The sequence below is a fragment of the Emys orbicularis genome, chromosome 2 (assembly GCF_028017835.1).
Source record: "Emys orbicularis isolate rEmyOrb1 chromosome 2, rEmyOrb1.hap1, whole genome shotgun sequence".
Lineage (NCBI taxonomy): Eukaryota > Metazoa > Chordata > Testudines > Emydidae > Emys > Emys orbicularis.
In genome coordinates, this window is record NC_088684.1 from 10,081,770 (window position 1) to 10,099,430 (window position 17,661).

The following is a 17,661-nucleotide window of genomic DNA, read 5'->3' on the forward strand; positions in this document are numbered from 1 at the left end:
CAGCCCTCAACATCGTTCACGATCCAGATGAGTGGAGACTGTTCATTGATTCATCGAAGACGAGTCTTAAAGCTGTTTTACTGCATAATGGCAATGTTTTGCCATCAATTCCAGTTGCTCATGCAGTCCATATGAAGGAAACCTATGACAACATGCAACAACTTTTGAGGTGCATAAACTATGACCAACATCAGTGGCAGCTTTGTGGCGATTTGAAGGTTGTTGCTCTCTTGCTTGGTCTGCAGACTGGATACACAAAGTACTGCTGTTTTCTCTGCCAATGGGATAGTCGTGCAAGAGATTCCCACTACATCAAGAAAGATTGGCCACTCCGACAGTCATTGGAGCCTGGGAGGAAAAGTGTTCAGCATCCACCACTTGTTGAATCAAGGAAGATTTTGTTACCACCCTTACACATCAAGCTGGGTCTGATGAAGAACTTTGTCAAGGCCATTGACAAAACACAAGCAGCTTTCAAGTACCTCCGTGGAAAATTTCTAAGGTTAAGTGAAGCTAAGATAAAGGAAGGTGTCTTTGTTGGTCCTCAGATTCGTGAACTTCTTCGAGATGATGCATTTGACCATGCACTGCGTGGCAAGGAAAAGACGGCATGGAAAGCCTTCCAGTTAGTGGCAATAAATTTTCTCGGAAACAAGAAGGCAGACAACTACAGATTGTTGGTGGAAAACCTCCTCAAGGCATACAAAAGCCTTGGTTGCAACATGTCACTAAAGATACATTTTTTGCACTCTCATCTAGATTTTTTTCCACCGAACTGCGGAGCAGTGAGCGACAAGCACGGCGAGCGATTTCACCAGGACATTGCAACAATGGAGAAATGCTATCAGGGCAAATGGAGCCCATCAATGCTTGCAGACTATTGCTGGACAGTGACAAGAGATGCTCCATTTAATGAATACAAGAGACAAGCCAAGAAGCGCCGAGTAGACACTGAATAGGACTAAACTATGTACAGAATAGTTTTTTGCCTTTTGTTTCATAATAAATTTTATTTATAGAACCCTTTTGCTGATTTTTAAAGTGTTACATAAACAGGACAGGTGAAATATTATCATGTAAAGCAACCATAAACACATGAAAAGACCTAGGTTTACAATTTATGATTAAAACTCTACTATCTACACAATATACATAGACATAAAATGTAAAAACTTAAATATCTTAGAAACAGTAGCCAATCAGTTGTTTTAATTGTCATATTTGAATTCAGCACATCAAAATACATAATAAATAGCACATTTTATCTCTGAAGCAGACGACTTCTCAAAAATTGTAGACCAGTGTTATCAGTCCCTCTTCAGTGTTCTTTTCTCAAGACTAAACATGCCCAGTTTTTTAACCTTTGATGTTGTTCACTCATATTCAGTTTGTGATCCATTATACCCCTCTGAGCCTTTTCAGGAATGCCATCACCTTGCCAGTTATTCCCCATTTTCTAGTTGTGCATTTTATTTTTTCTTCCTACATAAAGTATTTTGCAATTGTCTTTATTAAATTTCATTGTGTTGAATTCGGACAAGTTCTCCAATTTGTCAACGTTGTTTTGAATTCTCATCCTGTCCTCCAAAGTGCTTGCAATACTTCCCAACTTGGTGTCATCTGCAGATTTTATAAGCATGCTCTCCATTCCATTATCCAAGTCATTAATGAAAATATTGAATAGTACCGAACCCAGGATTGACCCTTGCAGGACCCCACTAGATATGTCTTCCCACTTAGCGAACTATTGATAACTCCTGTTTGAGTAAGTTCTTCCAACCAGTTTTGCACCCACCGTATAGTAATATCATCTAGATTGCATTTCTCTAGCTTGCTTATGGGAAAGTCATGTGGGACTTTCTAAAATCAAGATATATCACATCTATTGATTCCCCCCATCCACTAGGCCAATAAACCTGTCAGAGAAGGCAATTAGGTTGGTTTGGCCTGATTTCTTCTTGACAAATCCATGCTAGCTATTTCTTATATCCCTGTTATTCTCTAGGTGCTTACAGACTAATTGTTGAATAATTTGTTCCAGTCTCTTTCCAGGTATCGAAGTTAGGCTGATGGTCTGTAGTTATCCAGGTCCTCTTTTTTCCACTTTTTAACGCTAGTACTATGCTTGCCCTTCTCCAGTCCTCTGGGACCGCATCCATCCTTCATGAGTTCTCAAAGATAATTGCTAATGGTTCTGAGATGGCTTCAGCTAGTTCGTTAAGTACCCTAGAATTAATTGCATCAAGCCCTACCATCTTGAATTCATATAACTTATCTAAATATTCTTTAACCTGTTCTTTCCCAATTTTGGCTTGCATTCCTTCTGCCTTGTTGTTGTTATTACCTATTGTGTTGAGTATCTGGTCATCATCAACCTTTTTAGTAAAGACTGAAGCAAAATAGACATTAAACACCTCAACATTCTTGATGTTGTTAGTTATTAGTTCTCTTTCCCTGTTATGTGGCAGACCTACACTTTCCTTCATCTTTCTCTTGCTCCTAATGTATTTAACGAACCTCCTCTGACTGCCTTTTATGTCATGTGCTAAGTGTAACGCATTTTTACCTTAGCCTTTCTGTATTTGTGTCTACACATTTGCGCTGTTTTTTTGTACACCTTATCAATTTGTCCATGCTTCCATTTTTATAGGATTCCATTTGGATTTTCAAATCATTAAAGAATTCCTGATGGAATATATTGGCCTCTAATCATTCTTCCCATCTTTTCTTCACACGGGGATAGTTTGCAGTTGTGCTTTTAATATTGTCTTCTTGAGAAACTGCCAACTCTCCTGAACTCCTTTTTCCTTTAGATTTTCTTCCCATGGGACCTTACCTACCAGTTCTCTGAGTTTAAAGTTTCGAAGTCCATTGTCCTTTTTCTGCTGCTCTCATGTCTTCTTTTGTTAGAATCATGAAATCTATCATGAAGCATGATCACTTTCGTCCAAGTTGCCTTCCACCTTCAGATTTGCTACTGACTCCACCCTGATGTTCAGAATTAAATCTAAAATGACTGTCCCCCCTCCACTTTCTGAAATAAAAAGTTGTCACCAGTACATTTTAATAACTTATTGGAAATTTTGTGTTTTGCCATACTACTCTTCAAACAGTCTGGGTAGTTAAAGTTGCCCGTTACTACTAGGTATTGTGTTTTGGATATTTCTTATTCCAAAAAAATAAAAATTCCTTGCACAGTATTTTAAAATTCTGCATATTTTATTTGTCAAAATAAGACTATATAATCATACCAGTTTCAATTATTTTGGTAATTTATTGCAAAATACCTGTCAGGAAGTATATCTGTAACAATACAGACACACACAAAAATTCTCCCAGGAGTAGAGTTAAAGAAACCCCTACAACAACCCAGTTTCCGTTTCTCTGCCCCATCCCCTGCCAGAGAGGGGGGAAGACACTCAGACTTCCTCTCTCCAGAGCCCAGCCATGGGGGCCCCCCCATAGCCCAGGGATCCAGAGGGAGAAACGGCTTGATACTGGATCCTGGGCTTGTGTGGAGTTTTCTGCACACCGCCTCCTTCCTTCAAGGCGTGCCGGGAACTGCAGCTCCCCATACCCTCCAGCTCTGTCCCTCTGCGAGCTGGGCTCTGCTGGGTCCAGTGGCAGCCAGCAGCTCTACAGCCCGTTTCTGTGAGGGAAAAGGAAATTCTGTGCACAACATTAATTTCATAGAATCATAGAATATCAGGGTTGGAAGGGACCTCAGGAGGTCATCTAGTCCAATCACCTGCTCAAAGCAGGACCAATCCCCAGACAGATTTTTGCCCCAGATCCCTAAGTGGCCCACTCAAGGATTGAACTCACAAAACTCTGGGTTTAGCAGGTCAATGCTCAAACCACTGAGCTATCAGTAGGCCTTCTTCCCAGAATGGCATCCTACGGTTGAGGAAGCTGAAGCCCTCCTTTTGGCACCATCTTTACAGCCATGCATTCATTTTCAAGATGCACATGTCCCTACCTGGGCCCTTACCCTCAACTGGGATGATGAACAAGAATACAAACTATGCCCCTGATTTCTTGACCTCACTCCCAGAGCCCTGTAGTCACTGCTGATCTGCTCAGGGTCAGACCTGATAATATGATTAGTGCCCACATGCATGAACATTATGGGGTAGTGGTCAGAGAGCTGGACGAGCCTCAGCAGCCTTTCTGTAAGTTCTCCGATGTGCAACATCTCCAGGCAGGAAGCACACCTCCCTGGGACATCAGGTCAGGTCAGGAGATGGTTTCCTCCACCCTCCTGAAGGGAGTACTAAAACACTAGCACCTTATGCCCCCCCTTGGGTGTGATGGCCATGAGCCTCCCAGCTTTGGGGGCAAGGGGCTCCTCCTCCTCAGCCACTGGGATCTGTTCGTCACCTCCTGTTGCCAGTATAGCATACCAGTTCTTCACCTTGATGATTGGGGGACCTGGGTAGGGAGTGGAACACTGTCTACTGCCCAAGATGGCCAGCAGCCAGTCTCCTCCCCCTAGAGCAGCTGGTTCGCCTTCCTCCTCTGGTGCTGCTGTGGTCACCTAATATCCTCCTTCCCAGATGTTTCCACGTGTGTCCTGTCAATGAAGTCCTCACTCTCCTGGATGCTACACAGTTGAGCCACTTCCTCCTGCAGCTTTCTAACCTGTTTCCTGTGGGATTCCACCAACTAACAGCTCTTACACCCAGGTTATTCCCCCTGCCTGGCTTTCATCAGCGGGAACATACAGGCTGCATTCCCAGCAAGTCAAGACCAGGGCCTGGTGGAAGTCTCCAGGGTCAGGATGGCTGGCTGGCAGTGGGGGGGGGGCACAGGTGCAAGCAGAGGAAGAGCTATCAATGGAGTTGGCAACATGCTGCTTTCTCCCATTGATGGTTCTTCCTTGTAGAGTTCTTGCAAATTAAGGAAAGTGGGGGGAGGGGGAGGACACACAACCCTGCTTCCCTGTCTTCCTTCGCTGACAAACTCAGCTCGCTGACTCCCTTAGCCTCCCATCTGCCTTCGTCTCACCAGCCATGTGTCTTAAAACACTTTGGAGTGACAGAATATGTATACATGTAAGATGAATGGTTAACCAGCCAATATATTTTAAGTTAATTGTCTAGTGAGTGTGTGATGGGTTGGATCACAGAAACCCCCTTGGGAGCTGCCACCCAATGTGCAAAGACTACCCCTGCTTCTGTTTTCCCTGCCAGCTCAGGATTCCAGCACCCTGTCTTGCTGAGCCAGACACTCCCGTCTGCTCTAACAAAGACTCAGGGTCTGAATCACTTGTCCCAAAGCTGCAAGTTTACCTGAAACCCAGCTCACAGGAGTGTGCTTGTCTTTAGCACTCAGATGCCCAACTCCCAATGGGGTCTAAACCCAGATAAATCCGTTTTACCCTGCATAAAGCTTATGCAGAGTAAACTCATAAATTGTTCGCCCTCTATAACACTGATAGAGAGATATGCACAGTTGTTTGCTCCCCCAGGTATTAATACATACTCTGAGTAAATTACTAAATAAAAAGTGATTTTATTAAATACAGACAGTAGGGTTTAAGTGGTTCAAAGTAGTAACAGACAGAACAAAGTAAGTCACAAGCAAAATAAAATAAAATGCGCAAATCTATGCCTAATCAAACTAAATACAGATAATCTCACCCTCAGAGATGCTTCAGTAAGTTTTTCTCAGACTGGACACCTTCCAGGCCTGGGCACAATTCTTTCCCCTGGTACAGCTTTTGTTCCAGCTTAGGTGTTATCTAGGGGATTCTTCATGATGGCTCCTCCCCGTCTCTGTTCTCTTCCACCCCTTTATATATCTTTTGCATAAGGCGGGAACCCTTTGTCTCTCTGGGTTTCCACCCCCCCCTCACTGGAAAAGCACCAGGTTAAAGATGGATTCCAGTTCAGGTGACATGATCACATGTCACTGCAAGACTTCATTACTCACTTGCCAGCACACATATACAGGAAGACTCACAGGTAAACACAGTCATCTGCAGACAATGGTCCTTGTTAATGGGAGTCATCAAGATTCCAAACCATCATTAATGGCCCACACTTTACATAATTACAATAGGCCCTCAGAGTTATGTTTTATATTTCTAGTTTTAGATACAAGAGTGGTACATTTATACAAATCGGATGATCACACTCAGTAGATTATAAGCTTTGTAATGATACCTTACAAGAGACCTTTTGCATGAAGCATATCCCAGTTACATTATACTCACTTATATTTTTATAAAACCATATAGACTGCACAACGTCACAGAGTGACTCTGTCATATGTTATTCTTAGAGGTGGTTTAGAATGAATCTCACAATATTCAGTAAATGTTTACTCTTATGTTGAGATGTGGGAAGAACAGGCATTTTTTTTATTGGAGGACTATTCACATTAAATTTATGGCATTAAAGAAGATATGTGATGGCTTCCTAAGGTTACAAAAGTACAATCAAGAATAGATTAAATTGTATGATTTACAGAGGGATATGAAGTGTGTAACCCACTTGAATTTTCAGTTCCCATTCAAAGAAGGGAAGGAGAAACTGGCTTTGGTTGTAAATGGGTGGGGTTTCTGTGCTACCATAGCGGGTTTTTGAGTTAAATGGGGATTGAAATTGAAACACTTTTCTTGTCTAAAAGAAAAGAAATAATCTGTTCTGTTTTTTTCCTGAGTGTGTGGGATTACTCAACCAGGCAAAAAGGCAGCCATTAATCCCATTATAACTGACATCCCAAGATTAATCATGAGAATTTCTAAAGTTCTGGGGATCTCATTAGCAGAAAGATATTTGAAGGGAGTTGAGAGAACAGCAATAAAAATTATTATGGGGTTGTAGAGAATGATTTATTAGGAAAGATTAAAAGAACTAAATATCTGTATCTTGCTTAGCAAATGTTCAGGGGTGACATAGCAGTTTACAAATATTTGAAAGAGGAACAGCAGGGAAGGAGAGGTGTTCATACATGTCTTTGAACTATTGTATGTAAGTTAAGAGAAGGAACATGTAAAATGTAGATCACCACAGACTTCTGGACCATAAATAATTATTATAGTACAGAATAGTCTACCATGGGAAATGATGGAAGTGCCATTGACACTAGTATGTTGGGCATGGTTAGGGAACAATTCTTCATTGAAAGGGACAGAGACTGTCGCCCAACAGGCCTTTCTCATCTCCTATTTGTACCTTATGCTTCTGTAATTCAATACTATCTTGACTAATTCATCTTTTGTTGTATGATTGAGATGGGTTCATTAAGTCTGTATCAAAATACAGATATACGTAGAGTTCAGTAGCTCAAGTTATCTTGGATTTTTTGTTTGTTTGAAATCTGTCCTTCTAATTCTGTTTTAGCCACAGTATATTACATGTTGAAATAAAAGGCAAAGTAAAATGGAAACTAAATATCATACTAGTCTACCTGAAGCTTTTAGGCTTTGCATTAGAGTTACTTTTAAAATTAAATTGTATGTTAAATAATGAGTGTTTTAATTTTCTCTGATGCAGTTGGTGACATACATGATGAAAAACCTATAGTACGTGCTCCTTTGCCTTTATATTATGCTTCTCGGTATATTTTATAGTTAGATTTAACCTCATTCTCCTCCTTAAGGTTGTATTTAGTCACTAGGATGCTGAAATCACATGACAAGGATAACAATTCCCTTCTAGTACAAAAGAGGGGGCAATAAAGGTAATAAAAGATTGCGGAAAAAGCAGTTTTTAGAGAAACGAAAACTTCTAAAAAATTTAAAATCTAGAAAGCTAGTATTTGGATGAAGACTGAATATATATCAAGATATATAATAGAAGGGAAAAATAAGACAAAGAAAGAGAAAAGAGGGAAAATAGTTGTTTTTTAAACAGGAAATTTGCTTTGTTCTACTTTTGACTCAATAGTGTAGCGTAGTGGTGATTTGGCTTTTTCCAATGGAGAAATAAACTTCCTTCAGTTTTCCTAATTTTGGACAAGGTATGGATGACACTACCTTGCCTCTCCAGACATGAGCCCACACATGCTACAGGGTGGCCTAATGTTTTGGTTGGGAAAAAAAAGGACAATTTTTGTTTATATCTTGCTGTGCATCATGCAGCTGTCTTTTTATATCTCTGAGGATTCATTGATTTTTTTTTTTAAAGTTTGTTTCGTTTTATGCCAAAGACTGAGCATGCACTTTGTGTTTTTGAAGAGAACCTCAAAATATCATGAAAAAATAACTGACTATTGTAAATCCATAGTTTTATATGTATAATAAAACGTTTATATATATTATTCACCATAGACTGAGTATTCAACAGTAGAAATAGGCAACACAGCAAATCAAAATTCTATAACTGTTTGCCATTTTTGTGAGGTTGGGATTCATTACATGTTCAAACAAGTTAATGTGATTTTAGTCAATAACTTTCTTTGTCAGGTATGTGTGCCTTAACTTGTAATCCTTAACATTATTTTCTGTAAGTTGCTAAGCAGCCTTTCCTATCCTGCTGAAACCAGCAATATGAAATTTCACAACAAAAGCGTGTTACTATGCAAAAACCATTAAATATATTGTTTCAAAATGTTTCTAATTACAAAGATTATATAGCTGGCCATCTTGCTAAAATGCTGTGCTGTTTGTGATATGCTGGGTTTATGCTGAATGAGACTATTACTTAGATTCTAAGATCTTAGGGGTAGGGACCACCTGATAGGATTCTTTAGGTGCCACTGCAGTACCAATAATTAATAATACCCAATCAGTTTCCAAACAGTTTTACTATTTATAAACAAAAGAAAAACTTTAGGGAGACTTAAAACTCTGGCATAGCCAGTAAATCAAAGTGACCGATAGTCCTGCCTCTCTGGACCTCCTGCTGTAATTGAATGGTGTGGTAATGTCATGGTGGGATTTAGATTTTTGAGTTATTACATGCACCTCAGTACCCTAATATGGGATATACCTATCTGTTGTGAAATCCTCCTATAGGTAAATCCCAACAATTCCACTGGGGTAGTCCCAGGAGTAGATATTGCAGCACCTTTATTTGATAAGAGACTGAGCCTTTTCCAGCTGAAAATGAGCCTTTGGCTAGTGCACAGGTTGTGGCTCCCTGATGGGCTATACCAGTTGCCATTTTCACTTGGAACAGCACCTGGCTACTCACTTTTGCCAACAGTGCATTAAACATTCATGCCTGTGCTCACCAAGAAACATAGTAATTGTTACTTGCTCAGATCAATAGTCCATCATCTTAGCTTCAGCTGCTACCACTACCTACAGCACTATAGCGGGGCCTGGCAGCCCATCCAGGTCTGTGAAGTCAATACCTCAGTCCTGATAACAGCCTCTTTGAACCAGTATAGACCTGCAAGCCCATCAGGAAAACATAATTATCTGTTACAGCAAGAGGTTCAAACCTACTACTCACCTCCCCATGCTTCCCTACTCATAAGAACTGCCAAAGCTCTGCCCTTCCAAACCACCCCGATGAGGTGAGGGTTCCCAGTAAACACAGTGCCAGGTATACTTTTTCCTCTGAACCTCAGTATAACTGGTCTGTCAAAATGATGGTTTCCAATTTAATTAAATTAATTTAAATTGTAATTGCTTGTTAATAAAATTTTAAGAGCACTTGCAAATTATAGAGGTTTGGTGTTTTTTGTTTTTTGTTTTTTTGACATTCTAATCATAGAATCATATGTAGGGCTGGAAGGGACCTTGAGAGGTCATCAAGTCCAGATGCCTGTGCTGAGCCAGGACCAAGTATACCTAGACCATCCAGGACAGGTCCTTGTTGAACCTGTTCTTTAAAAGCTACAGTGATGAAGACTTATTCTCCTTGCATTATGGATGTAATCCTGTTTTCCTTCTTTTTAGATATGAATTGCGAATCCGATATTTACCAAAAGGATTTCTGAATCAGTTTACGGAGGACAAGCCAACACTAAATTTTTTCTATCAGCAGGTAAATTTATTTTGACTATTGTTTATTTTCTCATCTGCAATCCTGAAAGTTTGTTTTGCTTATACAGGGAACAAGTTGCAGCAGGAACAGAAAATTACAAAAATCATATTATTGTGCGTTTAACTAGAAATGGAAGAGAGAGTCACTTCTTTCTCACTGGGAAGTGATGAGGAATACTTACCCCAGGGGGTGTGTTTTGGCAGATGTTTTCAGAACTTGGATGCAATTTACAGTTCACTTGGGTGTTTTTTATTCATATTTCTCATTTTATTAAATTATTTGTTTCCATTATATTTGAAAATATAACTAAATGACCTGTTTTTATGTATATTAATGTATTCATGTACATGTATTAATTGTGCAACCTAAGTACAAAATGGTATTTTCTGGATTTTCAAGCATTCTGCAGCTAGACTCTCCACCTCTGATACTATTTAGCAGTGATCACAAAAATGTGTACTGAAAGACTAACCCTCACAACAGTCCTTAAGGGCTCAGGTTTATTTTCAGATTTGGGCTGTTGTCTGCCTCTGTTATCTAGGGCCCAATTTTCAGATATGAATGTTTGAAATTAAGCATTTGAATCCATATTTTGATGTCTGAATTAACAGGTAGTTGCTTAAGATGGTTATTAAGTGGCAAAGTACACATTTAGGTACCTAACTTTAGACAGACAAGATTTAAGTGAAAACATGTCCCTCTACTGTAGAAAGAATAGTTTCCTCCAGTTGCAGGAGTTACTGGATGAAATTCTGGCCTGTGTTTTGCAGGAGTTTGGACTAGAAGATCATAAAATTCCCTTCTGGCCCTAACAATGTATGAAAACTCAGCCCCTAAAAATACTGATGCTGTCTACTCATCATACAGGATTGTTGCAATGTGTTTGATTGCTGTGATGTTGATAATGCACATCACTGAAGTACTGTCAGTGTTTAACAAATAACTTAATTGATACTGACAGTTGTTTTTCTTAGCTATGTATTACACAACATTCCTATATTGTGCATGTAACAAGTTACAGCTGCAACCACTGAAAAGAACTACTTAATTCATGTAATTAGTTTAAAGGTGACCTGTAAAAAGGGAAAATGCATTTGTGCCCCTTTTGAATCTTATGGAGCATTGAAAGGGGAACAGATTTTTATCCATGGTGTTTAGAAGGTTTTTTTTCAACTCCAATGACTAATAAATGTGTTGAGGAAAGATTCCACACTTCCACCCCTCCGGCAAAGCTCCGCCCAGGCAAGCTCACAATACACCTTGTTCTGAGACCCCCTCCCCAGAAGATCTCTACCAAAAGCAGGAAGGCCAGATTTGACTTGTCTTGTATTTCCAAGCTTTACTAAAAGGCAATAAAAGAACCCATAAAAAATGTCTCAGGCTTTTTTTCCACATAAGAAAGCAAAAAAGAGCACAAGCTCACTCCCTTTAAAGAAATAAAACAAAATTTTGCAGGTTGCCCTTTGAGATTCCCAAGATTAGCTTTAGTCCTTGTTGTCAAGCTATCTGGAGTGACTCACGACCGTGAATGCCAACCTCAGGGCACGCAGGCAAGGAACAGGCACAAAACTGGTTGAGAGTTTTGGGTTGTGAGTTCTATACTTAGATTTCACTAACCAAATAACAAGTGTGAACTCCTCAAGCACTATCACAGCCTTAACATGGAGTAACAGACAGTCACCATGAGTACTCTGATCTGTCTTGCCACCCAGGCAAGCCTGCCTTTGTGATAGATGGTCCCTTGCACCAAAAAATCATATCAATATTCAGGTTACTCCCAGTCACTTATCTCAGGTCAAGTACATCCTAGATCTCCCACTAAAGACAATGCTTGTAGCCAATCCTATAGTAAACTCATTTCTTTTTTCTAGTTAATAAGCCTTTAGTGAGAGTTATATACAAGGTTAAAACAGGTAAACATACACACACAAATGAGAATACAGTCTTAGGTTCCAAAAGATGACAGTAGCTGCTGTAATATGCAAGGTTTATATGTCCTTTAGGGCTAAACCAAGCTAAACAGCTGGGGACCCCTTGCTTATGTTTAGAAATCTTAGACTCAGAGTTCAAGCAGCTTAGGGATACAATTTCTCATTAACAGGGATTTGTATTCTCTTCCCCCAGCATTCAAATTGGAGACAAAGCGTTTGTGCAGGTCTCCTCTTGGGATTGTTTTAAAAGGCAGTAAAACATTTGTCTCTATGGTCACCCATGGATCTTCCACTCCAAAAATTTCAATGGAATACAACAGATCTCTGTCATGCTTTGTCCAAAAATAACATTTCATATAAGTATCCAAAGTACCCTCCACTAATACTTCAGAAAAACAGAAGTGTGAGAGAGAGGGGTGGGGTGGAAAACAACCAATTAACCCTGTGAAGTTAGTTTAAAGTACAGGCTAACAGCAGCAAACTGAGAAGAAGGAAAAAAGGATATTGTTTGCTCTGAGCAAAGGGTAGGGCTCCCTAAGTTTAAACAGTTGGGAACCCTTACACCCAGGCTTTTATCTTGGCTGTGGAAGAAGAGTGTGGGTTGTTACCCACTCTTGCAAACCCTGAATTTGTTCCCCCAGTGTCTGTTGCTTTTGTTTGTACCCCAAGTGAATTACAGGAGTGCCCTTCTCCGGTGCAGTTAACTACTTCCAAGCAACTCTATGTGTTAACCTGCTCACTCTCCATTTTTCACTTTGAAACGTTTTTTTCTTCACTTCCCCAGGACCAAGTTGCAGCTCCCATCTCTTAAGGTGGGCTGTTAACTCTGCTTCTGACTCCAAACCCTGTAGTGCCAAATTATCTTTAGACACCTGTAACTCTAATTTACAGTTCTCCAGTTGTTTTTGCTGGAATAGCACCAAACTTGAAAGATTACTGGCAGCCTCCCATAATGCTACCTTTACTTCAAACCTCTTACAAGTGGACTTAAGTGCCTCCTTTCCATGGAAGGCATCCTGTCCACATGGGCACGGACCTCATTCCGCTACCCATTTAGCAAGGAGGGTGAGCTCCTCAGCCAGCCCCTATCCCTCTCGGTCCCCTAACACTGTCCCCATTTCCTTTTTAATCTCATCCCAGGTTGATCCCCACACCTGGAATGGGCCCGATTCTTCCGTAGCCACTTATCCCAAAAGACTGTTATCCCAGCTTGCAAGGACCTGCAACTACTGTCATGAGAACCCACCATACCCCCTCCAAGCAGCTGCATGGACTGTTGGGGAAGGGGACTTACCTGGCTGCTACTCACCTGTCCAGTGTGATACATCTGAGTCATGGCACCAAGATGTTAGAGGGCTTTCCCTTCACCCCTTCCCCTGGTTCTTGTCATGCAGACAGAAAGCAGAAGACCAGAAGTCCGAAGTGCAGGCAATGCGATGTTTATTGGGGTTAGTTCCAAGCAAATATATCCATAGGTCTACATACCGGCCAAGTCTGTTTCCCAGTGTTCCATTCCCAGCTCTGACACCGCAGAGCATTTACCCCATGTCCCCCTTCCCAGCTCCTGTGCCGCAGAGTCTTTACCCCATGTCCCCCTTCCCTATTCCCCATTCTCATTTCCCATTCCCCCTTTCCCCACTTTCTGCTTAGCAGGCCCAAGTATACCTTCAATGCATGCTTACAGTCCCACCCCTTTTGTACGCCAGGGGAGGGGCAAGGAGTGAGGTTGTGCTGTGGTCAGGGACAGGCATTTCTTTGGTCTTTTAGTGTTTTATACCTTCTCCCCAAGCCCCTTTGCCCCTCCTGACCCTGGTTGCTTGACTTTGCCGTGAGATAGGGGTTGAGGCGATCTTAAAGTGTGCTCTCCAGTAACACTTTAACTGCTGTTATCTTTACCCATTGTACTAACAAATCCATCTGACTAGGCAGAAGCAACATCACAGTGTCTTTGTCCTTTGTTTACACATATTAGTGTAAGATATAAGAGTTTCAAACCCAAAATTCTATCCCAGGCTAACAGACCTGTATACTAACAATATTTAGTTTTGAGAAAAGAAGTCTGAGGGAGGACCTGATAACAGTCTTCAGATATGTTAAGGGCTGGTATCGATTGTTCTCCATGTCCACTGGAGGTAGGATAAGAAGTAATGGCTTAATCTGCAGCAAAGGAGATTTAGGTTAGATATTAGGAAAAACTTTGTAACTCTAAAGGTAGTTAAGCTCTGGAACTGGCTTCCAAGGGAGGTTGTGGAATCCCCAGTCATTGGAGGTTTTTAAGAACAGGTTGGAAAAGGATCTGTTCTGGATGTTCTAGGTTTACTTGGTCCTGCCTTAGCATGGGCATTTGGACTTGATGACCTCTCAAGGTCCCTTCCAGCCCTACATTGCTATGATTCCATGATTTAAGAATTCGGACACGAGATTCAAGAGGGGCACTAGAGTTTGGATGGTTTTGCGACTTTATTCAACTACATATCGTTTGTTTATATAATCTGATCTGGATTTTTAAAACTATACTTTGCCAAAAAATATGGATTTTTGGCATGTTTGGACATGCCTAAGATTTTAGTGAGAAGAATGGGTATGTTTCAAACTGCATAGTTGTGCAGTGTTTGGTTGAATCTCTGATAACACCAGACACATGTCATTTTCCAAGTTTAAAAGATTTCTGTATTTAGTTTTCACAGAAATCATTGTTGAAAACCCTGACACTGAGATAACTGGGAATGAATAGAAGCAACACTTTCTTAGTTTCATCACTGAGTATTTCATCCTCTCCTTCAACAGAGATCCAGAATTCCTTGTTTTTTAGATTTGAAACTTCAGCGTTTTCTTGATCTGAGATGCTTAAGGTTGAATCCATCGTTTCTGAGAACAGGTTTTGAAGCCAGTTGGTATCTGGCGACTCATGTTCAACTCCAGAAAAATATTCACCAAAAGGGGAATACAATCCAGACAAATAAATTCAAATATTTGGTCTGTAATAATGTTTTGATCAATATCACACTGTTCTTTTAAAAAATCTGATAACATTAGAAACAGATCAGTAACTCCCTTTCCGGTGTGGGGTCTCCACAGACAAAGCTTCATCATGAATCCTCTGATTTTCTCTTTCATATCTAGTATATTTGCATTCTTCTCTTGAAGTGTTAGATTCAGTGCAGTCAGTTTGCCAAGTACAGCCATCGTGTAAACTAACGTAGTCAAGAACTCCACATTACACACGTAATCTGTAAGGTCTGTTTTCCCAAGGAGAAAAATTCTGAATTCATGCAGTTCAAAGACTCATTGTAACACTTCTCACATGACATCCACCTGACTTCACTGTGAAATGGAAGCTGAGTGTGGTAAGAGCCTATCTCTTCGCACAGCACACTAAAACAATATGACTTCATTGTCTGGGATTTTATAAAATTAACAATTTTAATAATAATGTTGAGGGCTTCATGTAGTTCAGATTGCAACTTTCTTGATACCAATGTTTGGCGATGAATCATGCTGCCATGTCCAAATTGGTGCTGGTACCACTTTATTTACTCACGCTCAGTGTTACTGTTCTCTTTGGTCATGGCTGCTGCCCCAACTGTGCACAGCCCTACACACACAGCCTGGTTAAAATGTTCATCCACTCTGAATATATTGATGATCTTGAGTATTTCCTTCCTTCCTTGGGTTGGGATTTCTTTGCAAAATAAAAGTTCTTCAGCTATTGTACTTGCTTTGACAAATCTCACATAACACAGAAGCTGAGCCAATTTGGCTATGTCTGGATTCATCAAGCTGCAATGCAAAATACTAACTTTTTTCAACTTGTTCTGTCAGCTGTCCTGGATGTTTTCTGCCTGGTCATCAATGCATTGATGGATGGTATTGTTTGACATAGGAATGCTTTTCAGTGCCCATGTTCTTTTGTAAACATCTATTGCTGCTGGAAGTAGCAGGGTCTCACCAATGGTGTGTGCTTGTTTGTGTTTTGCAATTCACATAGCCATAGCATAAGATGCTTCTAAGGCTTTTTGAGGAATAGTTGCTTCTTTAGAAATTACGTTTTTTGCTGCTTTAATTCTTCTTGTTTCCAAAGGAAAAAGTTATAGCCCTCCTTTACTTATTCCAGGTGTTTCTTTTCTAAATGTCTCTTGAATTTTCCTGGTCTCATACTTTTATATACTAACACTTGAAAACAAATGACACATTGTGGTTGGGGACTTTCCACGGTAATATCAAGACAAAAAAAAAATCCAAACATAATGTAACTATTATTGTACCCTCTACTTTTCTTCCTTTTCTGTTTAACTTCATTAAAATTGTCTTCTTCAGCCAAATATTGGCTACATGTAGGCTTTGCCCTTGTTAAAAATCATTCCATTATAAAGATAAGATGCACCTGTCTCTCCCTCAGCCCCATTTCCTTATCTACCAGCAGGGAGATTTCAACTGAAAGACTTCCTGCTGAATGCCTCCCCCAGCAGGAAGTCTCTCTGCTGAAAGTCCCCTGCTGGAGTGGAGATCACAGAGAGGCGCCCAGCTACAGCAGCAGCCGTAGCATAAAACACAGACCCATAGATAAGACACAGATGATTTTTAAGCCTAGTTTAATAGTCTATCCATCTGTTTCTATATCTGTATAATGGCGATTGTACTACTTACCTGTCTTTCCTTCTGTAGGTTATTTTGCACTGTACTTTAGTTACGTAGGGTTACATTTGTACCTGAACCCCAGAGAGGATTTGTCCCTCTCTTTCCGTAGGGAAGGTAGCAATAGTTAATTCCTGAAACGCCATTCATGATTCAGCTTCTCTCTCAGGCTTTCTCAGAGAGCAGCTGCTACACTCCTTTTGGCTCCAGGTCCTGGCAGAGTATGGGTTGTGGGTGTCTTTGAATCATTGTGGATCAATCCAGGCAGACAGTTTGCTGCCAGTGGCTCAGTGCCCTGGGATATGTAGAGGAAACTGAAGCATCTCTAGACTGAATCAAGCCTATAAAGTTCTACATTAGTGTTAAGAATTGTGATCAGTTTGTGTAGTTATACTAGCTGTGATAAGAGTAATCAAATCTCAGTCTTTCATGGTAAGATATTGCTTATAGTGGTCAGGAAGAATCCCATCCCCCTCCCCCCCCCCCCCCTTGTGCCACTGCATGTTTGGCTTAGGTGTATTATGCTTATGAAGGTATAGAGAGTTGCCTTTTGAACCATCAGATTATTGGCCATGGCCAGTGGCTGAATTTGACAAACCAGTGATCTGATTCAGAATAGCAAACACTGTTTCATTTACTGTTCAATGTAACACTATCCATGGCTGCTTTCAAATAATACCAAGCATGAGATCAGGTTCACAGTGCACACTGAAACAGCTGCATTTGATTGTCAGAAAGTTTTCCTTTACCTCCTAGAAGCAGTTCCAGCATCTGCCTTTAAATGCTGTGCAGTTTGACTGTTTACCCCATGAGTGACTTGATTTGTTGTTCAAATACACATATGCTAGCAAAAGTGCTCTGATGAGTAACAGTGCATGCTATTTTGCATGCTTCTCTCTAGAAAATTTCTTTGTAATCTTGCGTTCTACTTCTTGGCTTTCTGGCTGTGTAAAATGTTGACGTGAGTTGTGGAGTTTAATGAATGACTACATTTCAGTCTTGATCTAAAGTTAGGTTTCCTGCTCTTTCTATCCTTACAATTTTAAACTATATTTTACTAAAATTACCCATCTAGTTTGGTCTCCTATTTGAAGTTAGTAATTTAACAGAAAATATTTTTCTCCATATAAAGAGTATTGAAGAATATCCAA

At 40.3% G+C, this 17,661-nt stretch overlaps 1 protein-coding gene across 6 annotated transcripts in view; it reads left to right on the forward strand.

Moving 5' to 3' along the window:
- Positions 1-17,661, forward strand: part of PTK2 (protein tyrosine kinase 2) — a 297,965-nt gene that overhangs the window by 97,651 nt on the left and 182,653 nt on the right. For all 6 annotated transcript variants that reach the window (XM_065398777.1, XM_065398776.1, XM_065398773.1 and 3 more), the window contains one exon: positions 9,857-9,944. In XM_065398777.1, the coding sequence (XP_065254849.1) occupies positions 9,857-9,944 (88 nt within the window). The remainder of the gene's footprint in view (positions 1-9,856; positions 9,945-17,661) is intronic.